The sequence below is a fragment of the Hydra vulgaris genome, chromosome 13 (genome assembly GCF_038396675.1).
Source record: "Hydra vulgaris chromosome 13, alternate assembly HydraT2T_AEP".
NCBI lineage: Eukaryota > Metazoa > Cnidaria > Hydrozoa > Anthoathecata > Hydridae > Hydra > Hydra vulgaris.
Window position 1 is genome coordinate 56,399,788 of NC_088932.1, and position 24,543 is coordinate 56,424,330.

General features: G+C 28.8%; 2 protein-coding genes across 2 annotated transcripts; one reads left to right on the forward strand and one right to left on the reverse strand.

The window, feature by feature from the left end:
- Positions 1 to 10,834: 10,834 nt before the first annotated feature.
- On the reverse strand, positions 10,835 to 12,034 carry LOC136090033 (uncharacterized). Its single transcript, XM_065816137.1, has 3 exons — positions 11,724 to 12,034; positions 11,098 to 11,574; positions 10,835 to 11,018 (listed from the first exon to the last, which is right to left on the reverse strand). Exons 1-3 carry the CDS (start codon positions 12,032 to 12,034, stop codon positions 10,835 to 10,837), a joined length of 972 nt encoding a protein of 323 aa, XP_065672209.1.
- An 11,262-nt stretch (positions 12,035 to 23,296) lies between these two features.
- Positions 23,297 to 24,226, forward strand: LOC136090034 (uncharacterized). The gene has a single exon (XM_065816138.1). The coding sequence runs from the start codon at positions 23,297 to 23,299 to the stop codon at positions 24,224 to 24,226; it is 930 nt and encodes a 309-aa protein (XP_065672210.1).
- Positions 24,227 to 24,543: the final 317 nt, after the last annotated feature.

Genomic DNA, 24,543 nt, shown 5'->3' on the forward strand with positions numbered 1-24,543 from the left:
TTGTTTAGTCATAGTCGGGTAAATCGTACCTGTGATGATGGGGTGAATTGTACCTGTGGTACTAATTACCCCAACCTCTAAAGATAACAAAGGACAGCGTTGGTACTGCTTCATGTGTGATGAGGACATTGAGGAGGATATGATCCAGTGTTTAATTTGTGGAGCACGGGTACATGTTGCATGCTCATCATCTGAGTCTCAAAGTTGGTCACATGATAGTTATATATGTGAATTATGTCAATAAATATATTTTACAAGTGTAGAATGAACCAGTTATTGTTTTATTTATTACTTATTATTAGTGCTGAGCTTTTTTTTTCTTCATACCCTTTGATACTTATTAGCCTCACTAGTGGTACTATTTGAACCTTCTTGTGGGTAATTAGTACCACCTTGTTTAATTTTAGTTTTTATTAGTGTGCTCTTTATTTTAATATTTACATCTTGAAATCATGATTGTTTGTTTTAGTTTCATCAATGCTTGTTTCTATTTAAAAATAAACTTTTTACTACATTTAGTTTTATTTTTATTAATTTTTTTCCTTAGGGGGTACTATTTAGCCCTCTTTCCCCTATTTGTTGTTTTTCTTTTTTATTAAACTTAAGAAAAAAATTTCGTTTTCAAATGCAATAGTAAATAACACAACTTTTCTGTTTATTTAGGTTGTTCGCTTTTTATCAGGACAATAAAATGAATTAAAAAGTAATTTTTTTCTTTTTTCTCTTTATTTTTTGCCGTATAAAAATATAAATACAACCATTACTTTCAAGATAATGTATATGATTTGTCCAAGTAATGTTTTCGTCAAGGAGTACTCCTAAAAATTTTAATGACTGTTCTCTTTTTATAAATTGACTGCCAATTTTTTGGAAGTTTTGGAAGTTTTTTTGGAAGTTTTAAAGTTTTTATAAATTGACTGCCAATGTTTTGGAAGTTTTAAAGGGATTTTATCGCGTTCATGAAAGCGATGGAAAAAAGAATACTTTGTTTTATCTAAATTAATTGATAATTTATTTGCACTAAGCCATTCTGTGAGTTTTATGAGTTCCATGTTAACTGAATTAAACAACATTTTAATATCGTGACAAGCGTGAAACAAATTTGTATCATCCGCAAACAAAATAGTGTTTAGTACCTTACAAGATTTGCTTAAATCATTAATATAAATTAAAAATAAGAGTAGTCCTAAAATTGACCCTTGTGGAACACCATATTTTATATTCATATTATCAGTTTTTCCGCAGCTAAATGAAATGCATTGTTTCCTATTTGACAAATAGCTTTGAAACCATTTAAAATTTGAGTGCTTAATCCCGTAATTTTCAAGTTTATTTAATAGAATATAATGATCAACAGTGTCAAACGCTTTGCTAAGATCAATAAATACATCTAGCGTATATTTTGTTTTCATCAAATGCCTGAAAAATATTTTGAACAAGATGAATAATTGCTTGATCTGTGGAGTGATTTTTTTTAAATCCAAATTGTTTGTTATAAAGAATATTGTTTTTTCTAGAAAGGTAAATAGTCTATGATGCATAATGTATTCTAATAGTTTTGAAAGGCATGGTAGTATTGAGATTAGTCTGTAATTGGAAATGCTGGTATCATCTCCAGATTTAAAGTCTGGTACCACCCTTGCAAGTTTAAATTTATCAGAAAAGATTCCTTGCTCAAGAGACAAAGTAAAAATATGCATGAGCGGAGATTTTAAATAAGATATTGATTTTATTATTACATTACTGCAAACATCGTCAAGACCTAGACTTATGTTTGGTTTTAAATTAGGGGCAGCATTTAATAATTCTTTTTTAGTTAATTTATTATTTTCCATTATGGTATTATTAGCGGTTAGGTATGATTTAAAATCAGATTTATTAAGTTTAAAAAGAAGACTGTTACTATTTATACTTTTTTTTACCAATGACGTCATTTATTAAACGCCATGTTTTTTGCGAACTGTTTTTAAATTTTATTAACTGGTTAGTATAGTACGATTTTTTTGAGGACTTTATAATTGATTCAAAAAGTCGCTTGTAGTTTTTATAATTCGACTCATTTTCAAAGGTTCTTTTTTTAATAAATTTTTCATAGAAGCGTTGTTTTTTTTTTGATGATTTTATGATACCCGGTGTTATCCACGGATTTTGAAATGTTTTTTTTTTAATAAGTTTTTTAATTTTTGGATTACATGCCGCAACTCGCTTAATATTTAAAACGGACAGTTTTAACATTTAAATTAACATTTAACACGGACCAAAGGGCATTTGGTTACTAACCGAACATTAGATAATAAAAGACAATGAATTGTTGCAAAACTCAATTTCAAAAATGCAGCGGAAGGTATGACAATTTTATTTTTCGCCTTGCCGAATAAATTAAACAATTTTAAAATTGTCAACAAGCAGAAATTAACATAACTATGAAGTTTTTTGCTTGCTGGCAACTAAAAGTTAACTGTTTATAATAATTAATTAATGATGCTCAATATTAAAAAGATTTTGTTCACGAACAAATTCTTCAAATTTCAAAAATTTCAATCCTAATGACACTTTAGTAATTTAATTTGTGAATGAATGATCTTTGATCTTTAGCTCGCTTTTTTATTTGACATTAGTACTACTAATTTATCATATCTTGGATGTACATCAAAAATATTTAGACTGTCTCGGGATCAAGGATCCATACTGTCGCCTCATTTCTACAATATCTACACCGAAAATCTTCTAGAGAAAATTGTTTCAGAATCAAAAGTTGGAACTTCAATAAATGGGGTATACACAGGTGTCATTGCGTATGCTGATGATATAGTTTTACAAATTTCCGCTATTTCTGGTCTTCAGAGTCTTAATAACATTGTTCAAAAGTATTTAACTTTATTAAACGACAGTATTGTGCAAGTTATCATTTTTTTTCTTTTTACTTTTTGTTTCATAGAAAGTTAAATTATAGAAAACACAGAGTTTTTTATAATTTAACTGTAATTAGAAGAATAAATAAATAAAAATAGGATAAAAAAATGTAAATAAACAAAGATGGACACTACATCAAGAAAAAGATCTAAAATATTAACTTTACTTAAATATTCTGATAAATCTCAACGGGAGATAACCACATTGTGTTCGGTAAACCAATCTACAGTTAGCCGGGTTAAGAAGCATTACATTGCAACAGGCAGCTTATCACCATTAAGACAAAGAAAATGTGGTCGAAAACGAAAGACCACAGAAAGAGATGACCGATATCTGATGCTCGAGAGTATCAAAAATCCAAAAAAGACAAGTGACCAAATTATGAATGATTTAGGTATGCGTGACATTCATGTCTGCTCGAGTACTGTGTGGAGGAGGTTAATAGCTGTTAGAAGGTTTGCCAGAAAATCTTTTAAGAAACCATTACTTACAGATATCATGAAGAAGAAGCGTTTCTTGTAGGCAAAGGAATACAAAAAGTGGACTAAATAAGAAGATTAAGACAAAATGTGTTTATTAAATTTACAACTATTTGATTTATTATATTTATATAGTCATACTATTTTAAAAAATTGAAGCTATAAAATTGAAGAGACTTGATATCAGTTAACTTACTTATTTATTGATTGGAGGTTTTATTTTCGGATGAATCACATTTTGAAGTGCAAGACCAGCGGTCACAATTTGTTTGTCGTTCTGATGGTGAGCTTATACAACCCGAAAACATTGAAAAATATGCCAAGCATCCAGAAAAGAAGATGTTTTGAGGTTGTTTATCTGATTTTGGAGCAGGAAGACTCTACCCAGTTACTGGTATGATGAAATCTGCCACTTACATTGAGGTTCTGCAAACACATTTAATTCCAGAGATGTTAAAAGTATTTCCAAATGGAAATAGAATATTACAGCAGGATTTAACTACATGCCATACATCCAAAAAAGTCAAGAAATTCATGGTAAAAAATAATATTAAAACACTTAAATGGCCTGGCAACTCCATAGATCTTAATCCAATTGAGAATCTCTATGCAATTGTAAAAAAAAGACTGCGAAAACATGACTGCACAACTTAAACTAAGCTCACCACCACTATCCTTCAGATTTGGATCGAAGACACAGAAATCCAAAACATTTGTAAAAACTTAGTGGATTCCATGTCAAATCGTGTGCAGAAAGTCATAGCAGCACGAGGAGGACACATAAAATATTAGTGCATGAGTTTTTATTTTATTAGAGTAAGAAAACTTAAAATTTCCTGAACTTTTATTCTTTTTAAATTTGATGCAATTAATTTGCACAACACTGTAAATACAAAAAAAACTAAATTTTTAATATCTGGAATAAGCTCGATTACAAATAGCGTTATTTATATTAACGGTGCTCCTATCAAGTCTCAAAGCAATCTAAAATATCTTCTTTTCCATTGAAATAATAAGAACAAAAACATGATAGAAACATTCCAAAAAACAGTTATAACTAAATGTGTAACGCAATTTTTATCTGTTGCAAGAGCTCTTATAATTAAATGGACATCGCTTTTGCCAGCCTGCTACCATAATTCATTTGTTTAATTCCTAAGCTGTTCCAACGTTGTTATACGGATTAGAACTGTGTGGAAGCAACAATAAGTTTCTAAATAGCATTGATATAGTTAGACGAATTGTCTTAAAATCTTTCTTTAACGTTTCAAAGCAAAGTAGAAATTACCTGCATTCTTATTTTAAAGTAAACGCTATGTCAGCCATTCTTTTTCGCAACAAATTAAACTTATTTATCAGGCTTCTAAGCAATCCAATATGTTATTTGTTGTATAAAAAACAATGAAAATAAAGTAAAAAAAATTTAAAAAAAGTTTTAGTTATTTTTAAACCATAATGTATTTTTAAATCAATTCTGCAAGCAATATGATCGAGCATTTCGTGAAAAAAATAAATAATTGTGAAGACCAAAATTGTTTTAACTCCATGGATGTCTAACGGGTTACTAAAATCTTTAAAAAGAAAACAGAAGTTATATGATAAGTACTTGAAAAAAAAACTTATGAAAACGAAATGACATAAAAGTTATAAAAATATATTTGAAAATACAAAAAGGAACTCAAAACAGCTTTATTATGCAAAGCTATTAAGTAAAGCCACCCGAAACACTAAAAAAACATGGAGTGTAATTAAAGAAATAATCGGAAAAAATAATCATGCGAGAAACATTCTGCCAAAAAAATAACAATTGATAAAAACACAATTTATGGTAAATCAATTACTGCTGAAAAACTAAACAGCTTCTTTACTAATGCTGGTCCGAATTTGGCATTAAAAATTCCTATGAATTCAACACCATTTGAATCTTATTTAAAAAATTACGATAAAGTTATGGATGAACCTAATTTAAAACTAATTGAACTGCAAACCGCTTTTTTTTTACCTTAAATCTAATAAAAGTGCTGGATTTGATAAAATTAACGTTAATGTTGTAAAATCAGTATATAATATAATAAAACCCTCGTTATTTCACATATTTAATCTCTCATTTAAAACAGATATTGTCCTGAAAAGCTAAAAAAAACGTTTAAAAAAAATGGCGAATATTAGCGTTTTTTAATTTTTTAAACTTTAACAGCGAATTAGAGCACTTTTTGTTGATTTTTAGACCTATGTTTTTATACGATTCTTAATCAGCATAAAATTCTCTATCATAATCACAATAAAAAAAAAAAGGGTATATATATATACTTCTGATGGTTTGTATTTTTTGTGCATATATATATATATATATATATATATATATATATATATATATATATATATATATATATATATATATATATATATATATATATATATATATATATATATATATATATATATACACATAGAGAGTAAACTGGGGTAAAGCGAACTAGGAGTAAAGTGAACTATTTTTTGATATTAAAAAATGATCATGTTTTGAAAGTTTTTCGTTTAGTTATTTAGTTTAGTAATTTAGCATTATTTTTGCTTAATACAACATTTTAAAATTTTTCAAAAAAAAATCAAATTTAAATACAGCTTTTTTTATTTACGTGAAAGCCATTTTAAAAAACGAGTTTTGCGGAAGTTTTAAAATTACATTTTCAAACTTTTGCGATAGGTGTTACGAAATTTAAGATTTGTTGTTATTAATGCGAATATCAGCTATATTATTTATATACATTTTGAAGATAATATAATGCTGCTTAACAAAAATTTAGTTTTTATCATGTTATAAAACAGTAAAGTTTTTAGTTTGTAAATTAATTTAACTCACTTTACCCGCTCATTTTTCTGTCTAATGGGGTAAAGTGAACTAGTCTTTTTGTTATGTTTTTTAATCAAATACTTTTAGTAGAGCTGTATATATACATCGTAATTACTTACCTAAATTGTTTACTCTTAAAATAAATGTTTGCACTAGAAATTTTCTTGAAATTTATTTCAGAAATATAATATATTAAAACAATGCCAATAACACTGCCCAACAGTGATTTTGTATCGGAACCAAAATTAGTTATTTCTTATGCATTTCCATCTGCTGAATTCGAAAATGACATTGAAAATGACATATTAGCTCTAGTTTAAGAAATAAAAGCAAAAATTTTCTCTCAAGGCATGGGTTGAATTAAAGTGATCGCGAAATGAAAAATCCGGAAAAATATCTGGTCTTCAAAATTTTAGTTTATGCAAAACCGTGTACTTTGTTTTTAAGGGCGAATCAACTTAAATTTGTTAGCGAAAAAGTTATAAAGTATAAAATAACAAACTTACGACTACAAAAGTAATAACACTCTAGTAACTTCATTATAAAAGTAATAACACTATATAAGTGTAATACTTTTACAACGCACTTATAACTTTTATAATTCATTCTTAGTTTAAATAACATAAGTAATCCCAAATTTTAATTGAAGTAAAAAAGCATCTAGAAAAATAGAGTGGATATTTAAATAATATTTATAACGTGTTAAAGAACTTAAACAACTTCATAAAAAACGCACTTTATAAAAAGTTTAGCATTACGAAAAAAGCTTCTAATGGTCCGTAAAAGTGCGCGGTTATTTTTAAAATCAACCAAAAAAAACTTTTTATTGGTTGATTTTTAAATTAGCGCGCGTTTTTTCGGACTGTTCGTAACGTTTCATAATGCTAAACCCTTTTATAAAGTATGTTCTTATAAAGTTGTATAATTGTATTGTAGAAGTTCATGAAGTTTTTAATAATATTTGATTATCCACTTCATTTTTTCAGATGTTTTTTTACTTTGATTAAAGTTTGGAATTACTAATGTTGTTTGAACAATGAATGAACTTTAAAAGTTATAAGTGCTTTATAAAAATAATAATACTATTATAGTTTTATTACTTATATAATGCAGTTAGTGACTGGAGTGTTATTGCATTTGTAATCGTAAGTTTATTGTTTTGTTTTGTTTTGTTTTTTATAACTTTTTCGCTAACAATAATTTGCTCCTTAAAAACAAAGTAAACGGCTTGCATAAACTAAAATTTTAAAGACCAGATATTTTTCCAGATTTTGTAAATCGCGATCGCTTATTCAAATATTGCAAGGGTAAAAATTTTCATTTTTTTTTTTTTTTAAATTTTGTTTTTGACTATCCAAAATGTTTTGTTCATGTTTAAAACTTGTGATACTAGTTATGCGTGTTTGCTAAAGTTTCTGGTCTAATCTATTCTTAGTTTTTATTTATTTATTTACTAGTGTATAATTTTACAAATCAACATGCCAAGGAAATGTGTAAATTTAGTGGACAATTTTTGTTACATTTGTGGTGAAATAACATTTTCTTCACAGAAAAGAACTATGACACCTCTTGTGCAGACTGCTTACAAGCATTATTTCAATATGAAGGTAGGGGACCAGGATAAGTCATGGGCTCCACATATATGCTGTAGCTCTTGTTCGGTTACACTACGAGAATGGTTGAAAAATAAAAAAAGATCTTTGGCTTTTGCTGTTCCTATGGTATGGAGAGAGCCTAAAAATCATACAGATGACTGCTATTTCTGCTTGACCCCACCCATTAAAGCAGGTTTGTCAATGAAAAAAGTAGGAACAGTTAAATATCCGAATCTTCCATCTGCCATTCGACCTATTCCACATTCAGATAATTTACCAGTTCCTACTCCACCACAAAGTTGTGAGTTAGAAGCAGAAAATGAAATAGAAATAGAAGAAAACAAGCCTTCCACATCAAATGATCATGATTTTGTGTTAACAGATGTTGTGCCACACAGATTGAGTCAAGCAGAATTAAGTGATCTTGTTCGAGATCTGGACTTGTCACAGGAAAAGGCAGAACTTCTAGGGTCAAGACTAAAGCAGTGGAATCTTCTCCAACTTGATGTCAAGGTTTCACATTACAGAAAACGGCAGCAGAATCTGCTTTCTTTTTTTGAGAAAAAAAATAATCTTGTTGTTTGCATTGATGTTTTTGGATTAATGCATTGTCTTAATTTGAACTATGATCCAATTGAATGGAGATTATTCATAGACTCATCTAAGCTAAGCTTGAAAGCTGTATTACTGCACAATGGAAACCGTCTTCCTTCTGTTCCTATTGGCCATGCAGTTCACATGAAAGAGACTTATATAAACATGAAAGTTCTCCTCAACTCAATTAATTACAATAAACACAAATGGAAAATTTGTGGTGATCTAAAAGTCATTGCTATACTTTTAGGAATGCAATTAGGGTATACTAAATACTGCTGCTTTTTGTGTATGTGGGACAGTAGAGACAGAAGTTTACATTATATAAAAGAAGACTGGCCTGCAAGAAATCTCAACACAGATGAAAAAAATGTTATTGCTGAACCACTTGTGGATCCAAAAGATGTTCTTCTTCCACCATTACATATTAAGTTGGGTTTGATGAAAAATTTCGTCAAAGGTATGAACAAAGAAGGACAGGCTTTTAGGTATTTAAGAAATAAGTTTCCAAAAATAAGTGATGCAAAAGTTAAAGAAGGTATTTTTGTTGGGCCACAAATACGCCATCTTATGAAGGATCCTGCATTTGATGAAGTTTTGAAGGGGCCCGAAAAGGAAACTTGGGAAGCTCTTAAGGGAGTGATTAGTGGATTTTTAGGCAACAAACGAGATGATAACTACATTCAATTGGTAGCAGTACTTCTGCAAAAATATCATCAACTTGGATGTAACATGTCCCTCAAGATTCATTTCCTCCACTCACATCTAGACTTCTTCCCCCCCCAATTGTGGAGCTGTTAGTGATGAACATGGGGAAAGGTTTCACCAAGTTATTTCTGTAATGGAAAAAAGATATCAGGGTCGTTGGAATGAGGCCATGCTTGCAGATTACTGTTGGTTTGTGTGTAGGGATGCTCCAGAACTAGTTTACAAAAGGAAAGCAAAAAGATCACGATTTTGTGACGATACCCCATAATCATCTTTAACCCTATTAACTTGATGATCATGATTTCTTTGTTTAAAACTATTAGAATATATCTGTTATAAAAAAAAAACAAATGTACTTTAAATTTTATTAGAATATGTAAATTATATGTCATATTGCTCTGTTGGAAATTAACTGAAATAAAAATTTATTGCTATTGTATATCTCAGAAACTAGAGCTAATAAAAAATTTTCGTTGTCATATTCTTTTTTCTCAACCCGAAATTAGTATAATTTGAATAAAATTGCTTGAGATACAAAAAAAAAATATTTTTTTGTTGCCCAGTGTAATCTGCATTAAAAAAAAAGAATCTCGAAGGAAAACATATGCACCTAATTTGGTATCACATATCTAATTCTCAGTGCTCATGCTGAAGGTGGTTGGGAAATCTGTTTAGCGACCTACAAAAAAAAAATAAAAAGACTGTGGAGGAGGTGAGTGTCTTACATCAGAAGATACGTTTAAAAGATTAAACGCAAGCAGACAAAATTTAAAATAAAATAAATAATTTATCAAAAATAACAAACACATAAGAGTTAAAGATGAAGTAGTTCACTTTACCCCAACGTGGGGGTAAAGTAAATTAGTGAACATGTTGTTTTTTGAATACATATATAGCATTGTAATTACTCCAGTTTACCCTATATGTTGCAAAATAGTGACATATAATCGTTTTATTTTTTTGCTTGTTGCGCTATCGTCAGTGGAGGCTTTTTAAACATTGAAAAAATATTAACTGAAATAATAATCAAAAAAAATATTGCTGCACCATGTCAAACCCTCAGTCGATGTAGCGGTATTTCTTTGTAGCAGCAGGCTATAAGATAGTCGATGTAGCAGCAGCCCCCTTGTAGCGGCAGGTTTTAAGATAGTCGATGTATGTACTGAAATCAATAAATATTCCATTTGTTTATATTAAAAAGTCTCCACTTTGAGCAAGTCAACAACACGAAAGAGCAACAAGTGAAAAAATAAAACGATTCTACGCCACTATTTTGCAACATTACCCATATATATATACAGTGCCTGCTCAAGGTATTTTGCCGCCCGAGGCAAGACCCCAGTTTACCGCCCTAACTAAAAAGCACCAATAAATTAAAAAATACCTTAAAGTAAAACTATGAGTGACGTATAAAGTCGTATATTTGCAAAACATTAAATCCAGACAGTACAAACACAAAAAGCAAGAAAAATACATACAAAATGGGCATATTTTAACATGACTTAGTGAAAGAAGTTTACTTTCCTACTCTTTTCAGATGCAAAAGCCTTCAATAATTCAGTAAAATCTAATTTTTTAGCCATATCACTTTCTATGGAAATTAAAGAAAGTCCTGTCAAACGATTTTTTGACATAGTAGATCTTAAGTAATTTTTAATTGATTTCAGTTTTGAAAAACTACGCTCTTCAGATCAAACTGATACTAGCTGTGTTAACAGAATTTGTAAAGCAATAGAAACATTTGGAGTGAAATGATTGTTTCTTAAAAAAAACTCTAGTACTTTTAATGGTGACGCTTTTGGTTCAATTAATTCAGACAATGCAAGCAATTCATCTAATAACTCCATGCCATCAATATTTGCAGAAGTACCTGTGCTTAATATTTTTTGAAGATTTAAACATTTTTCTCTAAGGCTTTCCTTTGAAAAATCTTTTTTAATATTATATATCGAACAGGAATTTAAAAGCATCACAGTATTCATTTAAGTGGTTAAATCTTTTTTCAATCGAATTTATAGCACTATCCAAAATGCCTTTAAAACATTCTATTTTAAATCTATCTTTTGGATTTATAATGGGATCATCTCGAGTTTCATAAGAAAGCATCTGTTTTTTAAACCTTGAACTAATAGAAACTTCAAATGAAAATGATGGCTCCAAATCTAATTCAGCTGCAATTAATTCTGCATCAGAAATAACTTTTTCAAAAGCTTCATCTGAGCGATATAACTTCAAGAAGTTAACATTTTTGTTCAAAGTTTGTTTGGCTTCAGAAATATCAATTTCAATATTCTGAATAACTTTGCTTGCTAAGTTTACTTGGTTCAAAGTATTGAACCATATCACAGTAGAGCAACAAAATTTAAAGTTTTTCGTCTTTTGAGCTAATACTGCTTCATGACGTGAAGGTAGATCATAAGAAATGTAATGGCTGATTTTAAAAAGAGCATCAAAGATTTCTCCAGCACAGTATTAAAAAGGTCGCACAGTTTCAATCCTGCTTTCCCATCTTGTTACACTCAAAGGATTTGGAAAGATTTTTTACAAGATGATCCACTAAGAAAGTTTTAAATGGCTTGCACCATTTCAAAATAAGCCTCAGCCTCTCTAGATGATTTTGCAGCATCATTAACGAAGAAATTTAATGAATGACCATGACAAGGTACAAAGAAGGCTCTGCTGTTCTTTTCCAATATTTTTTTCTGCACTCCTGACTGATGTCCTCTCATATTCGCAACGTTGTCGTAGCCCTGTCCACGCCTATCTTCAATTGGAATCCCAGTTTGAGTCAACATTTGTAGAATAACATATGTGAGTGCTGCACCAGTTGTCTGCTCTACAGGTATGAAATCAATGAAATGCTCACAGACTTTAACTTCAGCATTTTCCATCTAAACAAAACGTAGCACAATTGACATTTGTTCCACTTTACTCACATCTTGGGTACAACCCACTATAATGGAAAAATATTTTTCCATTTTTTAATTTTGACAAAATTTCTTCACGAATTCGTTTTGCAATTATTTGAATGAGTTCATTTTGTATATTTTTCCCCAAGTAATGGGTGTTAATCTCCTCATTCTTTATTCGGTGAACATGATTTGTCATAACTGCATCAAATTGTGTTTGCAGTTCAACTAGTTTTAGGAAGTTTCCATTACTTTTCTCATGTAAAACATCAGAGTTTCCACGAAAGGCAAGACATTGTTCTCCTAAAAATGTCACTATTGCAAATAATCTTTCCAGAACTAACTGCCAACGCTGTATCTCTGCACTGAGAAGTCGTTGTTGTGATGCATCAATTGTTTTGTTGGTATCTAGTCGGTTTGCTAATTTCATCTATTTGTTTAATTAACAGATATATATATATATATATATTTGTGTTTAAGTGATTAATTTTAAAAATAATGCATTTTATGCATGGCCAGAATAAAGACTTATCTTGGTCAGATATAGGATACTGGATTGAAAGTATGTTATAAGATTGTATACAGAAATGTACAAAAAAAAAAAAAAAAAGAACTATTAAATGTTATGCAAAAAATAAGCATAAATGCATACACAGTTTTAACAATATATATTAACAATATTTTTAACGCAAAATGTTTGGATGTAATCAGGAAAACTATGAAAATACCAAACATCGAGTTTACATAATATAAAATTTATCAAATTTTAATAAAATGTTCTCAAAGCGAGTCAATAAGCGCTTTAACTACTTTTAAGTACTTTTTTTTTTTTTTTTAGTTTACAATTATTAATCGTAATATAACAATACAACAATACATTAACTTGGTATCTGAAAGAAGATCGAAAAGATCTTGTCGTCAGAACCATATAAAATATATCAAACGTGTATATATAATATAATAAAAATACAATTGATTTAATAATTATTAACAATGTAGAATAAACAAAAACAGAAAATAGTTTTACATTTCAAAAATATTTATATATATTGTCAGTAGAAAGAATAAAGTTTTTTAATTTAGTTTTAAAAACAGGAAACGAAATTGACAAATCAAAATTTGGAACAACAGTTTTGTTCCATAAATACGGTGCTCGATAGTTTATGCAAAATTGATTAAACTTTGTTTGACAAAAGGGTTCAATTATTAAATTATTTTTTCGTAAAGTATATTTGTTTATAGCTTTATGGGTAAAAAGATCTTTAAAAATGAACAATGGCTGTTCTCTTTTACAACGAAACATAAAACATAAAATATTATAGACATTGAGTTCGTAATCGTTAAGAGCTTTAACGTTTTTAAACAAAATATTAGAATGAGAAAAACGATTTTCAAAACATATTAAACGCATTGCGTGTTTCTGACGATGGTAGAGATTTCGTAACTTACTTTTAGAGGTACTTCCCCAAACAATATTGGCATAATTTATATAGCTATGAATAAATGAGTAGTAGAGTTGAATTAAATTTTGTTTATTTAGATAGTATCTTTAGATAGATTTAGATAGTTTTGTTTATTTAGATAGATACTTCCATGTAATATTTTCATCAATGTAAATGCCTAAAAATCTTGTGACCGACTCCTTTTTTATTTCAATTTTATCAATAAAATGTTTAGGTAAATTATTTGATAAAAAACGCTTTTTTGCGAGGGAGTGGAAAAGGATCCATTTTGTTTTGTCAATGTTTAAAGTTAACTTGTTGCACTTAAACCAGTTGGAGATGTGATTGAGTTCTTTATTCATATTTGAAAAAAGCTCATAAATGTCACTGTTTGACAGAAATAAATTAGTATCGTCCGCAAAAATGATACTCATAAGGTTAGAAGCTTTATTTAAATCATTTATACAGACTAAAAACAAAAGTGGGCCTAGAATAGAACCCTGTGGAACACCACATTTTATGTCAAGTAATTTTTCATTTTGAAAATAATCTCCATAGAAAACAAATTGTTTTCTATTTGTCAAGTAACTTTTATACCATTTTATTAATTTGCCATTAATTCCATAAAATTTGAGTTTCTTAAGAAGAATTTTGTGATCGACCGTGTCGAATGCTTTTGATAGGTCAATGAAAATACCTAGTATATATTGTGATCTACCAAATAAATTGGAAATTTCACGAATGAACTGTGTAATGGCTTGTTCAGTAGAACAATTTTTTTTAAAACCGAATTGATTTTTATATAGAAGTTTATTTAGATTAAGGTAATTGTATGTTCTATTGTATATAATTCTTTCTAAAATTTTCGAGAAGGTTGAAAGAACTGAGATAGGGCGATAATTATTAATATTTGATTTTTTTCCGTCTTTGTAAATTGGAGTAACTTTAGCTATTTTTAATTGGTCGGGGAATACACCTTGCTGTATAGATGCCCTGAACACTTTATAAAGAATACATTTAAATTTTCAAAGCAACCTATGACTATGTTGCCATTTATTTCGTCCGCACCTGTAGCTATGTTTCTTTTAAGAGATTTGTAAGCTCTCTCAAACTCATCAAAAGATAAGTCAGAATATAAATTATCTATAAAAAGCGAATTTTTTATAGGCTCTAGGAAATCACTAAAAGTTTTTTCCGTAATAGGAATCTTATTTGCCAATTTAGTTCCCATATCAATAAAATATTTTATTGATATAGGAACTTTATCAATAAAATATTGAAATATTAAACTCATTTGCAATTTCGTTTGGTTCATATATATTTGTTTTATTTATTTTAATTACTTTAGGAAGGTAGTTTGAATTTGTTTTTTGTTTTCCTGTTATTTCTTTTAACGTTCTCCAAGTATTTTTTGAGTCGTTTTTAAATTTACTAATTAAATTTGAATAATAATTTTTTTTTAGTTTTTTACGAACTTTTTTAAATAAATGTTGGTAATTTTTATATTTTTGTTGGTTTTCATCTGCTTTTGTTTTTAAATATTTTATATATAGTTTCTGTTTGATTTTAGAGGATTTTCTAAGTCCTTTGGTAATCCAAGGACTATTCAAGGTTTATTTTTTTGTTATTTGTTCACAAAGTGGAAAGTTTGCATTGTATATTGAGAAGAAAGTATCAAAGAACTTATTATATATTGTATTTGCGTCATCACTAAAGGTAATATGTTTCCAATGCAGAAGTGATAATTAATATTGAAAGGATTTTTAACTTGTTTTCGTTGAAGACACGTTTTTTTATTATATTTTGTCTTTCGGGGTTATTAGAGGATACAGTATGAATTGTAAGAAAAATGGGGAAAGGATCGGATATGTCGGTTTTTATAATTCCCTTAGGTAATTTCTTATTATAAATATCTGTTGTAAAAATATTATCAATCAACGTCGTAGAAGTTTTGGTTATTCTAGTAGGGCGATTAATTAAAGGAAGAGCTCCTGCCATAAATATTTCATCATAAAAACTTTTTACTTTTTTATCTTTACTATAAATTAGACATTTCATGTTGAAATCTCCAATTATAAAAGTAATTTTGTTTTCTTTGCTACCTTTGTGAATGATATTACGCTGTAAAAAGAAACTAAGATTTTCAGACGCACCATCTTGTGGTGTATAACAGCAGCTTAATAGAATACTTTTTTTTTATTGTTTAAAATTTCAATAGTTACGATTTCTTTATCACCGTCAGAAACGCACATATCGTTCCTAATGTAATATACAATGTGTTCCTTAACGTAAATCAGAACTCCTCCACCCCGTTTATTTGTTTGCCTTTATAACAAAATTGTTTCAAAACCTGGAAGATGGAAAATAGAATTATTTTTAAACTCATTCGAAGAAATCCATGTTTCTGTTAAGCAAATTATATTAAAAATATTTTCAGTTTCATCTAAAAAATCACAAAACTTTTCAAAATTTTTATTAAGACTACTAATATTAATGTGAAGGTTCTGATTTTTGATTTTCAGTGCCGTTTTTATTAAGAAATTCTTTTAACTTATTGGGATAAAGATAAGAACAACGTGTGTTCACATCATTAAAAAAGTTGACATCTGGATCTAAATTAAGATCTGATTTTAAGTATTTATCATGAAAATTAAAAGTAAAGGATTCGTAGTCATCCATTTTTGCTTTTAAATTTGATTATAGAATATTAAAAGAATTCCTTTATAATTATAGGTCACGCGTAATTAATTTATTGTAAGTTACTTTAGCAAACTTACCTTTCGCTCTCAATTCCTTCGCTTCTTTGAAAAGCTTTCTTCGTAAATTTATTGTAAAATCGCTAAAGTCTTCGTTAACGTACAACTGCTCGTTCCAAAGCTTCGTCGTCGTATATTTGTTTAATACTAGGGCTTTGTCTTTGTAGTTTTGAAATCGAACGACTATTGATCTGTTTTTTCCTGTTTCTTTTCCAACTCGATGGGCTCTATCTATTAAAATTTTTTCTTGTATATTAGGCTTCGTATTGAGGAATTCTTTGATTTTTGTTCACTTTCTTCCCAAGTTTCATTAGCTTTATCTTCAATCCCAACAAATCTCAAGTTGTTTCTACGGCTTCTGTCTTCTAGTTCTGCTATTTTCTCTTTTATGTTATTGTTTTCATTTTCAATATTACTTATATCTGGTGATTTTTTCGAAGTAGTATAAAAAACGGATTCTGGGCCAAAATTTTTCAGCTATATCCCTAACTATAATCTCATATCATATTTCAGCTATAAACATATCCATATTCTATAGTATAAAAATCGGATTTTGGGCAAAAATCATCGTTTGGCCTAGAAAGTATGATACATCTCTACCCTATTTCAACATGTATATTATGAGATCTCTTCAACCAGTATGACATGGTAATAATTATATAATTATAATTATAAGGTGAAATCTACGCGTAAATGTAATCTAGCTACGCATAACTCATTACTTATAGCCTAAGCGTAAAAGAAAACATGTCCTATTAAATCAAACTTATCAATTCTTTATTATCAACCCATGAGTTAAACGAATCAGGATACCCATACCACTTTACTAATGACTTGTTTTTAAGTTTACGAATAACTTTTTCAATCCTAAATATGCTTTGATCTGTTTTTTGCATTTCTTGTTCATAAAAAGTACCTTGTACTTCTTCACCATTATCGTCAGTTATTTTATAAGTTGGTGGATCTGTGAACTGAATCTGTGATACTGTAAAAACTTCTTCAGTCCATCTCGGTGTGCATCCTTTTTCAAAAGTTCCTTTCTTTTTAGTTATCCTAACTCTATCACCAATTGAAAACTTTGGTCTTACTGACTCTGATCGTACATTTCCATTCAGATTGAACCAAACAATATTTTCATTCTTTTTATCGCTAGCTTCAACTGGTGTCATTTTAATTGAGGAATGCGTTGTGTTGTTGTATTTATTAACCATTTCATCTAAAACGTCGATATATTTTCCAGTAGAATTAGCTGAAAAGTACTTAAACATTTTATCTTTCATTTATTCCAACGTTCAACTACACAACTTTTTTCTTCATTTTCAGTTGAATATAACTCAACACCTAGCGCTTTAATATGCTTATTATAAAATTCTAAGCCTTTATCTACCCACAGTTTTTGACACTTTCTTTCTTTAAAGATTTTATTTCAAGCATTAGCAACATCAACTCCAGTTTTACTATTCAATGGAACAATTCATCCATATTTAGAAAAAACATCTATTACCATTAATAAGTATTTTATACCGTCATTGAATTTGGAAAAAGATTTCATGTCAACTAAATCAGCAGCCCATATTTCATCGATTCCATTTACAATCACTTTTCTTTTTCTGAAATGTTTTACATCTGGTTTATGAAGTTCGTTTGCAAGTTCGTCCGTCCATTTCAGATCCTTTGGATCCATAAGAATTAGATCTTTATCCTCTTCTTTTTCTTTGATCGTTTGTAGTTTTTTTGAGTAGTTTCAACACCTAATTCATATGGGTCTGAAAGACCTAACCCAAATTTTGCTTTAGATGCTATAATAGGTTTTATAATACCTCGTTCAATTCTTTTACGTATTGTTGGATTTTTTATAGAATCCATTTCTTTGATCATAATTTTATCAGCTAAATTTCTTTTTGCTGTATCATCAAAGTATTTATAAGCAAGATCGTGATGGTAAGCTGCATTATCAACTCTATCTACAGGTTTACTCATTCTTTATATGCGTCAGTGGAAGTTAATTGTTCATCTAAATTAATACCAGGACCTGCAAAGTTCATTCCAGGTAAATCCATTTCACCTGGAAACTTAGACCATGGTAGTTTTATTTTACGTGTTGCTGAATTAAAAGAACTCACTAAATCTCCTCCTGTCTTTGAGGATACAAATTGAGTTTTTAATTTTCCACAAATAGCGCAATTTCCACGTTGCATATTTCTATTGTTTTTACTCATAACATTTTGCAAGTTTAGTGTATTTGTTTTCTTTTCTTTTTCTACATTTAACGCAGTACATTTTATATATATAAAAAATTTTTTATATAAAAAATCTTGATATATAAAAATGGATATTATAGATTTGTCATGGAATGCGAATAGCAATAAGAGAAATAATAATAAGTTGTTTCCTAAGAGTATAAGAGGAATTATTGTTGGAAAGTTGGGTTGTGGAAAAACTACTTTATTATTGAATTTACTTTTGAGACCTGCTTGGTTAAACTATAATAATTTACAAGTTTTTGGAAAATCTCTTTTTCAACCAGAATACAAAATATTAAAGCAATCTTTTGAAAAAAAATGGCCAAAAGAAATTATTCTTGAACTATTTAATCTACAAGACCAAATAGAAAAAATAAATGCAAGCCCTGCGCTTATAATTGAAGACATTTCAAAAATAAAGATAAAGCAGATATGGAGTGTAAGTTTTTTGAAACGGCAGAAGATGTGCCAGATCCTCAAGATCTCGATATTCATAAGAATAATTTGATGATATTTGATGAATTACAATTAACAAAGCAAAATAAGTGTGAAAAATATTATATAAGAGGAAGACATAGTAATGTAGATTGTTTCTATCTTGCACAAAATTATTTTATGTTACCTAGGCAAACTATACGAGAAAATACAATTTTTATTTGCTTATTTCCTCAAGATTCAAAGAATTTAAATCACATTTATAATGATCATGTTTCAAGTGATATGGAAAAAGATGAGTTTAAAAATTTTTGTAAAAAAGCATGGTCAGAGCCTCATGGATTTGTTATCATATGGATTTGTTATCTATCTTCTAAAAAAGATTATGGAAAATATAGAAGTGGATTAAATTGTTTTTATATACCAAATTGTTGAAAATAATATTATCTTATATATAAAAATGACATGTTTATTAGTGAGCGGAAATAGCAGTATATTAAGAACTATTTATAACCCTATTATTCAACTTAGAGAAGACAGAGAATATGAAATGGCACTAGTTCGTATAGATACATCTTACAGTTTTCCTAATATTAATTCTTCAAACAATAATTTTAGATATAGCGCAAATAATGGATCAACTTGGAAAGATATAAACATTTCAGTTGGATCTTATGAAATTCCTGATATAAATAATTATATCTAATCGATTATGATAGCAAACGGTGATGCAACTTCAGCAGTTTCAAATATTACAACTGTAGCAAATAGGAATACATTAAGAGCATCTTTAACTATTGCAACTGGTTATAAAGTTGATTTTACAACTTCAAATTCAATTAGAACTGTTTTTGGTTTTAGCAGTGGAATATATTCAGCAGGCTCCAATATAGTAACTAATATAATAAACATAGTAAGTGTTAATAGTATACTAGTAACAAGTGATATAATAGAATCATCGTATGTAAATGGAGCAACTAGTAACGTTATATATTCATTTTACCCAGATGTAGGTATTGGATATAAAATTATTGAAAAGCCTAATTACGTAATTTATGCACCACTAATACTAAAAAAAATATCAAAAATGGAAAATAGATTAGTTGATCAAGATGGAAATCTTTTGGATTTACGAGGAGAAGAAGTAACTATTAGATTTCATATAAGAGAAGTAGATAAGTCGTAAAAATAATTTTTTTAAAAATTATTTTACTTACATATAAAAATGAGTAATTATACTAATATTAAAGAAAATATTTCAGAAGGGCAATTGAAAAAAATTAAAAAAGTAATTGATGAAGGTGGTTATGGAGCTAGTATTAAATTAGCTCATTCAGATCTTAATGGCGATCATGTATTAGCTGTAACAAAAAGGCAATTGAATAAAATTACGAAAGCATATGAAAATGGTACTGGTGTGATAATTAATTTAAGTAAAGCGCAACTCATTCACAATTCTAAAATAGAGGGTGGATTTCTAGGAGCACTATTACCTTTCCTTGGTACAGCTCGAAGATTTTTATTATCAAGCGTTGCTCCAGCTCTTACAACAAGTTTATTAACAGGAGTAGGTTCAGCAGCTGGATCAGCTATGGTTGATAAAATTGCTGGAAGAGGTGTTGTGTACATGAAAAAGAATGGAAAAGGAATTAAAATGACTGCTGCAGGAAATGGCTTATATTTGAGACCGTGGAATAAAGGTGGTTTTATAGGTGATGGATTGTACTCACGTAGTGGAAATGGATATACATCAACAGGATCAGGTTTATTATTAGGACCAAATTCACCATTTGCTGATATTCCATTTTTGAATATACTTTTATGATTTCTTAAAATTTTTTTGATCTTTATAAAAAAGAAATGCCATTACATATTTTAGAAAATATACCACGTGAACTTCCAAAACCATTTATTTATTCTAAAGTACGCGCAAAGATATTCAATAATTTGGAGCATCCTTCAGTATTAATAAATAATAATAAATATGAAATATTTGCACAAAAAAACATTAAAATATAATCTCTATCACATCAATATATTCTTTTAAAGTTTGGTGTAGTGGTTAATGAAGGTGTTGCGTTAGTTTCATTAAAAGAAGAACTTAAATTAAAAATGTTAAGTTTACAAAACTCTGTAATATCAGAGACTGTTGATGATATTATAATAAATGTTGTTAATAATTCTGATTCAGATATATTGATTAAAAAGTGAGATTCAAAAGGAAATAGAGAGTGAGAGAGAAAAGAGAATAGAGCTGTAAAAATAATTTCAGCTATTGATAATTCATTACTAGCAAGCACTATGGCACTTGGAACTATTGGAATTGGCTTTTTAGCAACAATAGTTGCAGCACCAGTAGCTATTGCATGTGATGGTGCAGCATTAGGAGCAGGTGTTTTATCATTAATAGGAGGACAAGTTAATAAAAAATTAAATTTAAAAGCAGAAAAGCATGAAAAGATTAAAGTACTTGCTGATTCAAAACTAAATACAATAAGTGACTATATTTCTAAAGCTTTAGTAGATTGAAATATAGATGACAATGAATTTAAACTAATACTTAGTGAACTTGAAAAATTTAAAGCTATGCTTGAGCAAATTAGAACAAATTTAAAAGAATTAATGAATAAACAAACTAAAGAATCATTAATTAAGCAAGGAAGAGATTAAGCAATTAATATACTCCAAAGCAAATTTAGTAAAAATGTAAACGTCAAAACGTAAAATGTAAACGTCAAAACGTAAGGCGTTGTGTTTTTTTTATCTTTATTTATTAAAAAAAAAGTAAAATGTCATTTCTAAAAATTGAAGATCCTGAAATATATAAAGTGCAAGATCAATCTGATAAATTAGCACTCACTGTTTCAAATTATTATCCTGAAGCAAAAAGAGAGATGATGATAACTGAAACTAAGAACTTTTACCATCTCATGAAGAATATAAAGGTATGAGACAAGAAAAAATTGCAACAGATTATCTAAGAATGTATGCTAATAGTAAAAAATTTACAGATACTGCATTTGGGATACGTGATGAAGATGATATATTTTATATTGGAAAAAAACCAATACATATTAATGATAATGTTATAATTATTGATGATGAAAAATATTATGGTACTCCTGGCCTTTGGGAGTTGATAGTAAAGTTTAATCCTAATGAAGGAGAATATAGTGAAGATGATCTTAAAAAATATCGAAATATATTAATACAAACAGATGCAATTACTTCTGAAAACCCATACAAACCAAAGTCGTCTCGTAGTGGAAAATACATGGAAATAATAGCTCCTATTTGGAAAGACAAAAAAAATAGGAAACGTCAATCAAGAGGAAATGAAATTGGAGGAAGAATACAAACTATAATTCTTCCTAGCGACTATAATTAGTTGATAGGCTTTATTTGTGTATAGCTGCATGGAAAGCAGGTAACACTGGAGCAAGAAATGAAGGTGTTGCAGTTTGTGATGAATTATTACGGCGAGGTGAAATGGATAGTTCACAGTATAAAGCAATTCAAAATCTTTTATAATTATATCTCAGTGCATGTAAAAAAAATATATAGTACATAAAAAATGGTAATTGTTAATAATAAGATATATAGAAAAAAATATGCTGTTGGAGGAAGTGGTATAATCGAAACTATTAGAGATTTATTTAAACGAGTAAAAACGTCAAATGTAACAAGAGTGTCATCAGCTATGTTGAAGAAGATGGCTGTTACTGATTTAGGAAAAACTGCAATAACTGCTGCTAAATCAGCAGGAAAAGAACTTTCAAAATCAGCGATAGAAGCTGCTAGAAATGCTACAGTTGAAAAAGGAAAACAATTAATTGATAAAGCATCTTCAAAAATAGCTTCACAACCAGTTAATAATAGAATTGATGAATTAATTTCAAGTTTTGAAGCATCTACTTCGCATGGGTCTGAAAGACCTACTTCGCATGGATCTGAAAGATCTAATTCTTATGGATCTGAAAGATCTAAGGATCTAAAAAATAATGCAGATGAGGTAACAACAAATATAAATAAATTGATTATGGGGTCTGCAATAAGATCAGTAAAATAAGACCAACGCAAAGTATCAAATAAAAATGCTATAAGAATAGAAGATCTTGTTAAAATAGGACGCGGCCTTCGACTTGCGTAAATTTAGCTTTCGTAAAATTTTTTATATCGTTTTTAAGAATTGTCAATCAAAAAATTTTTTTTTATATTGTATTTAAAAAAATAAAATGACAACTTCTGAAGTATTTAATTTTACAGAACCAATAGAGATAGATAATGGAATTGAAAGATATGTAGAACATGAATCTGAACCCATTACTGGCACAAATCTAAATAGTCCTGGAGAAATAAGAATTAACTATGAGGAACAAGATTTGTTCACAAATTCCATCTAAAGCATATCTCTTATTTGAAGGGCAACTTGTTAAAGCTGATGGAACAGCTTATGCTAATGCAGATGCAGTGACGCTTACAAATAATGGTCTTATGCATTTATTTAGTCGAATAACATACCAATTATCAAACAAAGAGATAGAAGTTGTTTATTATCCAGGTCAAGCAAGTACAATGTTAGGAATGCTTAATTATTCAAATGACTTTCAATTAGCGCAAGGATTAAATCAATTGTGGTATAAAGATACTACATCAACAGCAGTACTTGCTGATAACACAGGGTTTGCAACAAGACAAGCATACATAATTCAGAAACCAACTACAAAAGGAACATTTTCATTTTGCGTACCTTTAAGACACATTTTTGGACTCTGTGATGATTACGACAAAGTTATTTATGGGCTTAAACATACAATAACTCTTGTAAGACAAAGTGATGATAATACAATTTTTAGACTTGCTGCTGCAGCTGCAGGAAAAGTTAATCTTAATAAAGTATCATTGTTTATGCCAAATTTAATCCCAGCAGATTTAGAGAGAGTTAAGCTTTATAATAGTATTGAAGAAAAAGTGACTATTCCAGTAAGTTTTCGAATGCGTCAGTGTGATACTACAACTGTTCAACAATCTACTTCATTTAATTGGCAATTGTACGTAAAGACATCTCCTGAAAATCCAAAATACATTATTGTCGGATTTCAAACAAATAGATCTAACGGTGACCAAACTGTCAATGCTTCAATATTTGATCATTGTGACTTGAAAAATATGTACATTATGCTTAATAATAATAATTACAGATATCCTGCTCCTGATTATATTTTGTCATTTCCAAATCAGCAAATTTCAAGAATTTATAGAGAAGCATCATTTTTAAAGAAAAATTTTATGGAATGAATGAATTGATTGCAAACAGCAGTATAAGTCCTTCTGACTATAGAGATTTATACCCACTTTTTGTTTTTGATATTCGCAAACAATCAGAAAGATTAAAATCATCAACAATACAAGTATAAATTATAGCAACATTTAATACAGCTGTACCAGCAAATACTCAGGCATATGCTCTTGTATTATTTGATAGAACCATAGAACTTCAATCAGATGGTAATAAATTGAATGTTAATGAAATTTTTTTTTAATTATTTAAATTTTTTTCTTTATAAAACAAAAATGCGTTATTCAAAGAAAAGTTTAAAAAGTTTATTAAAAAA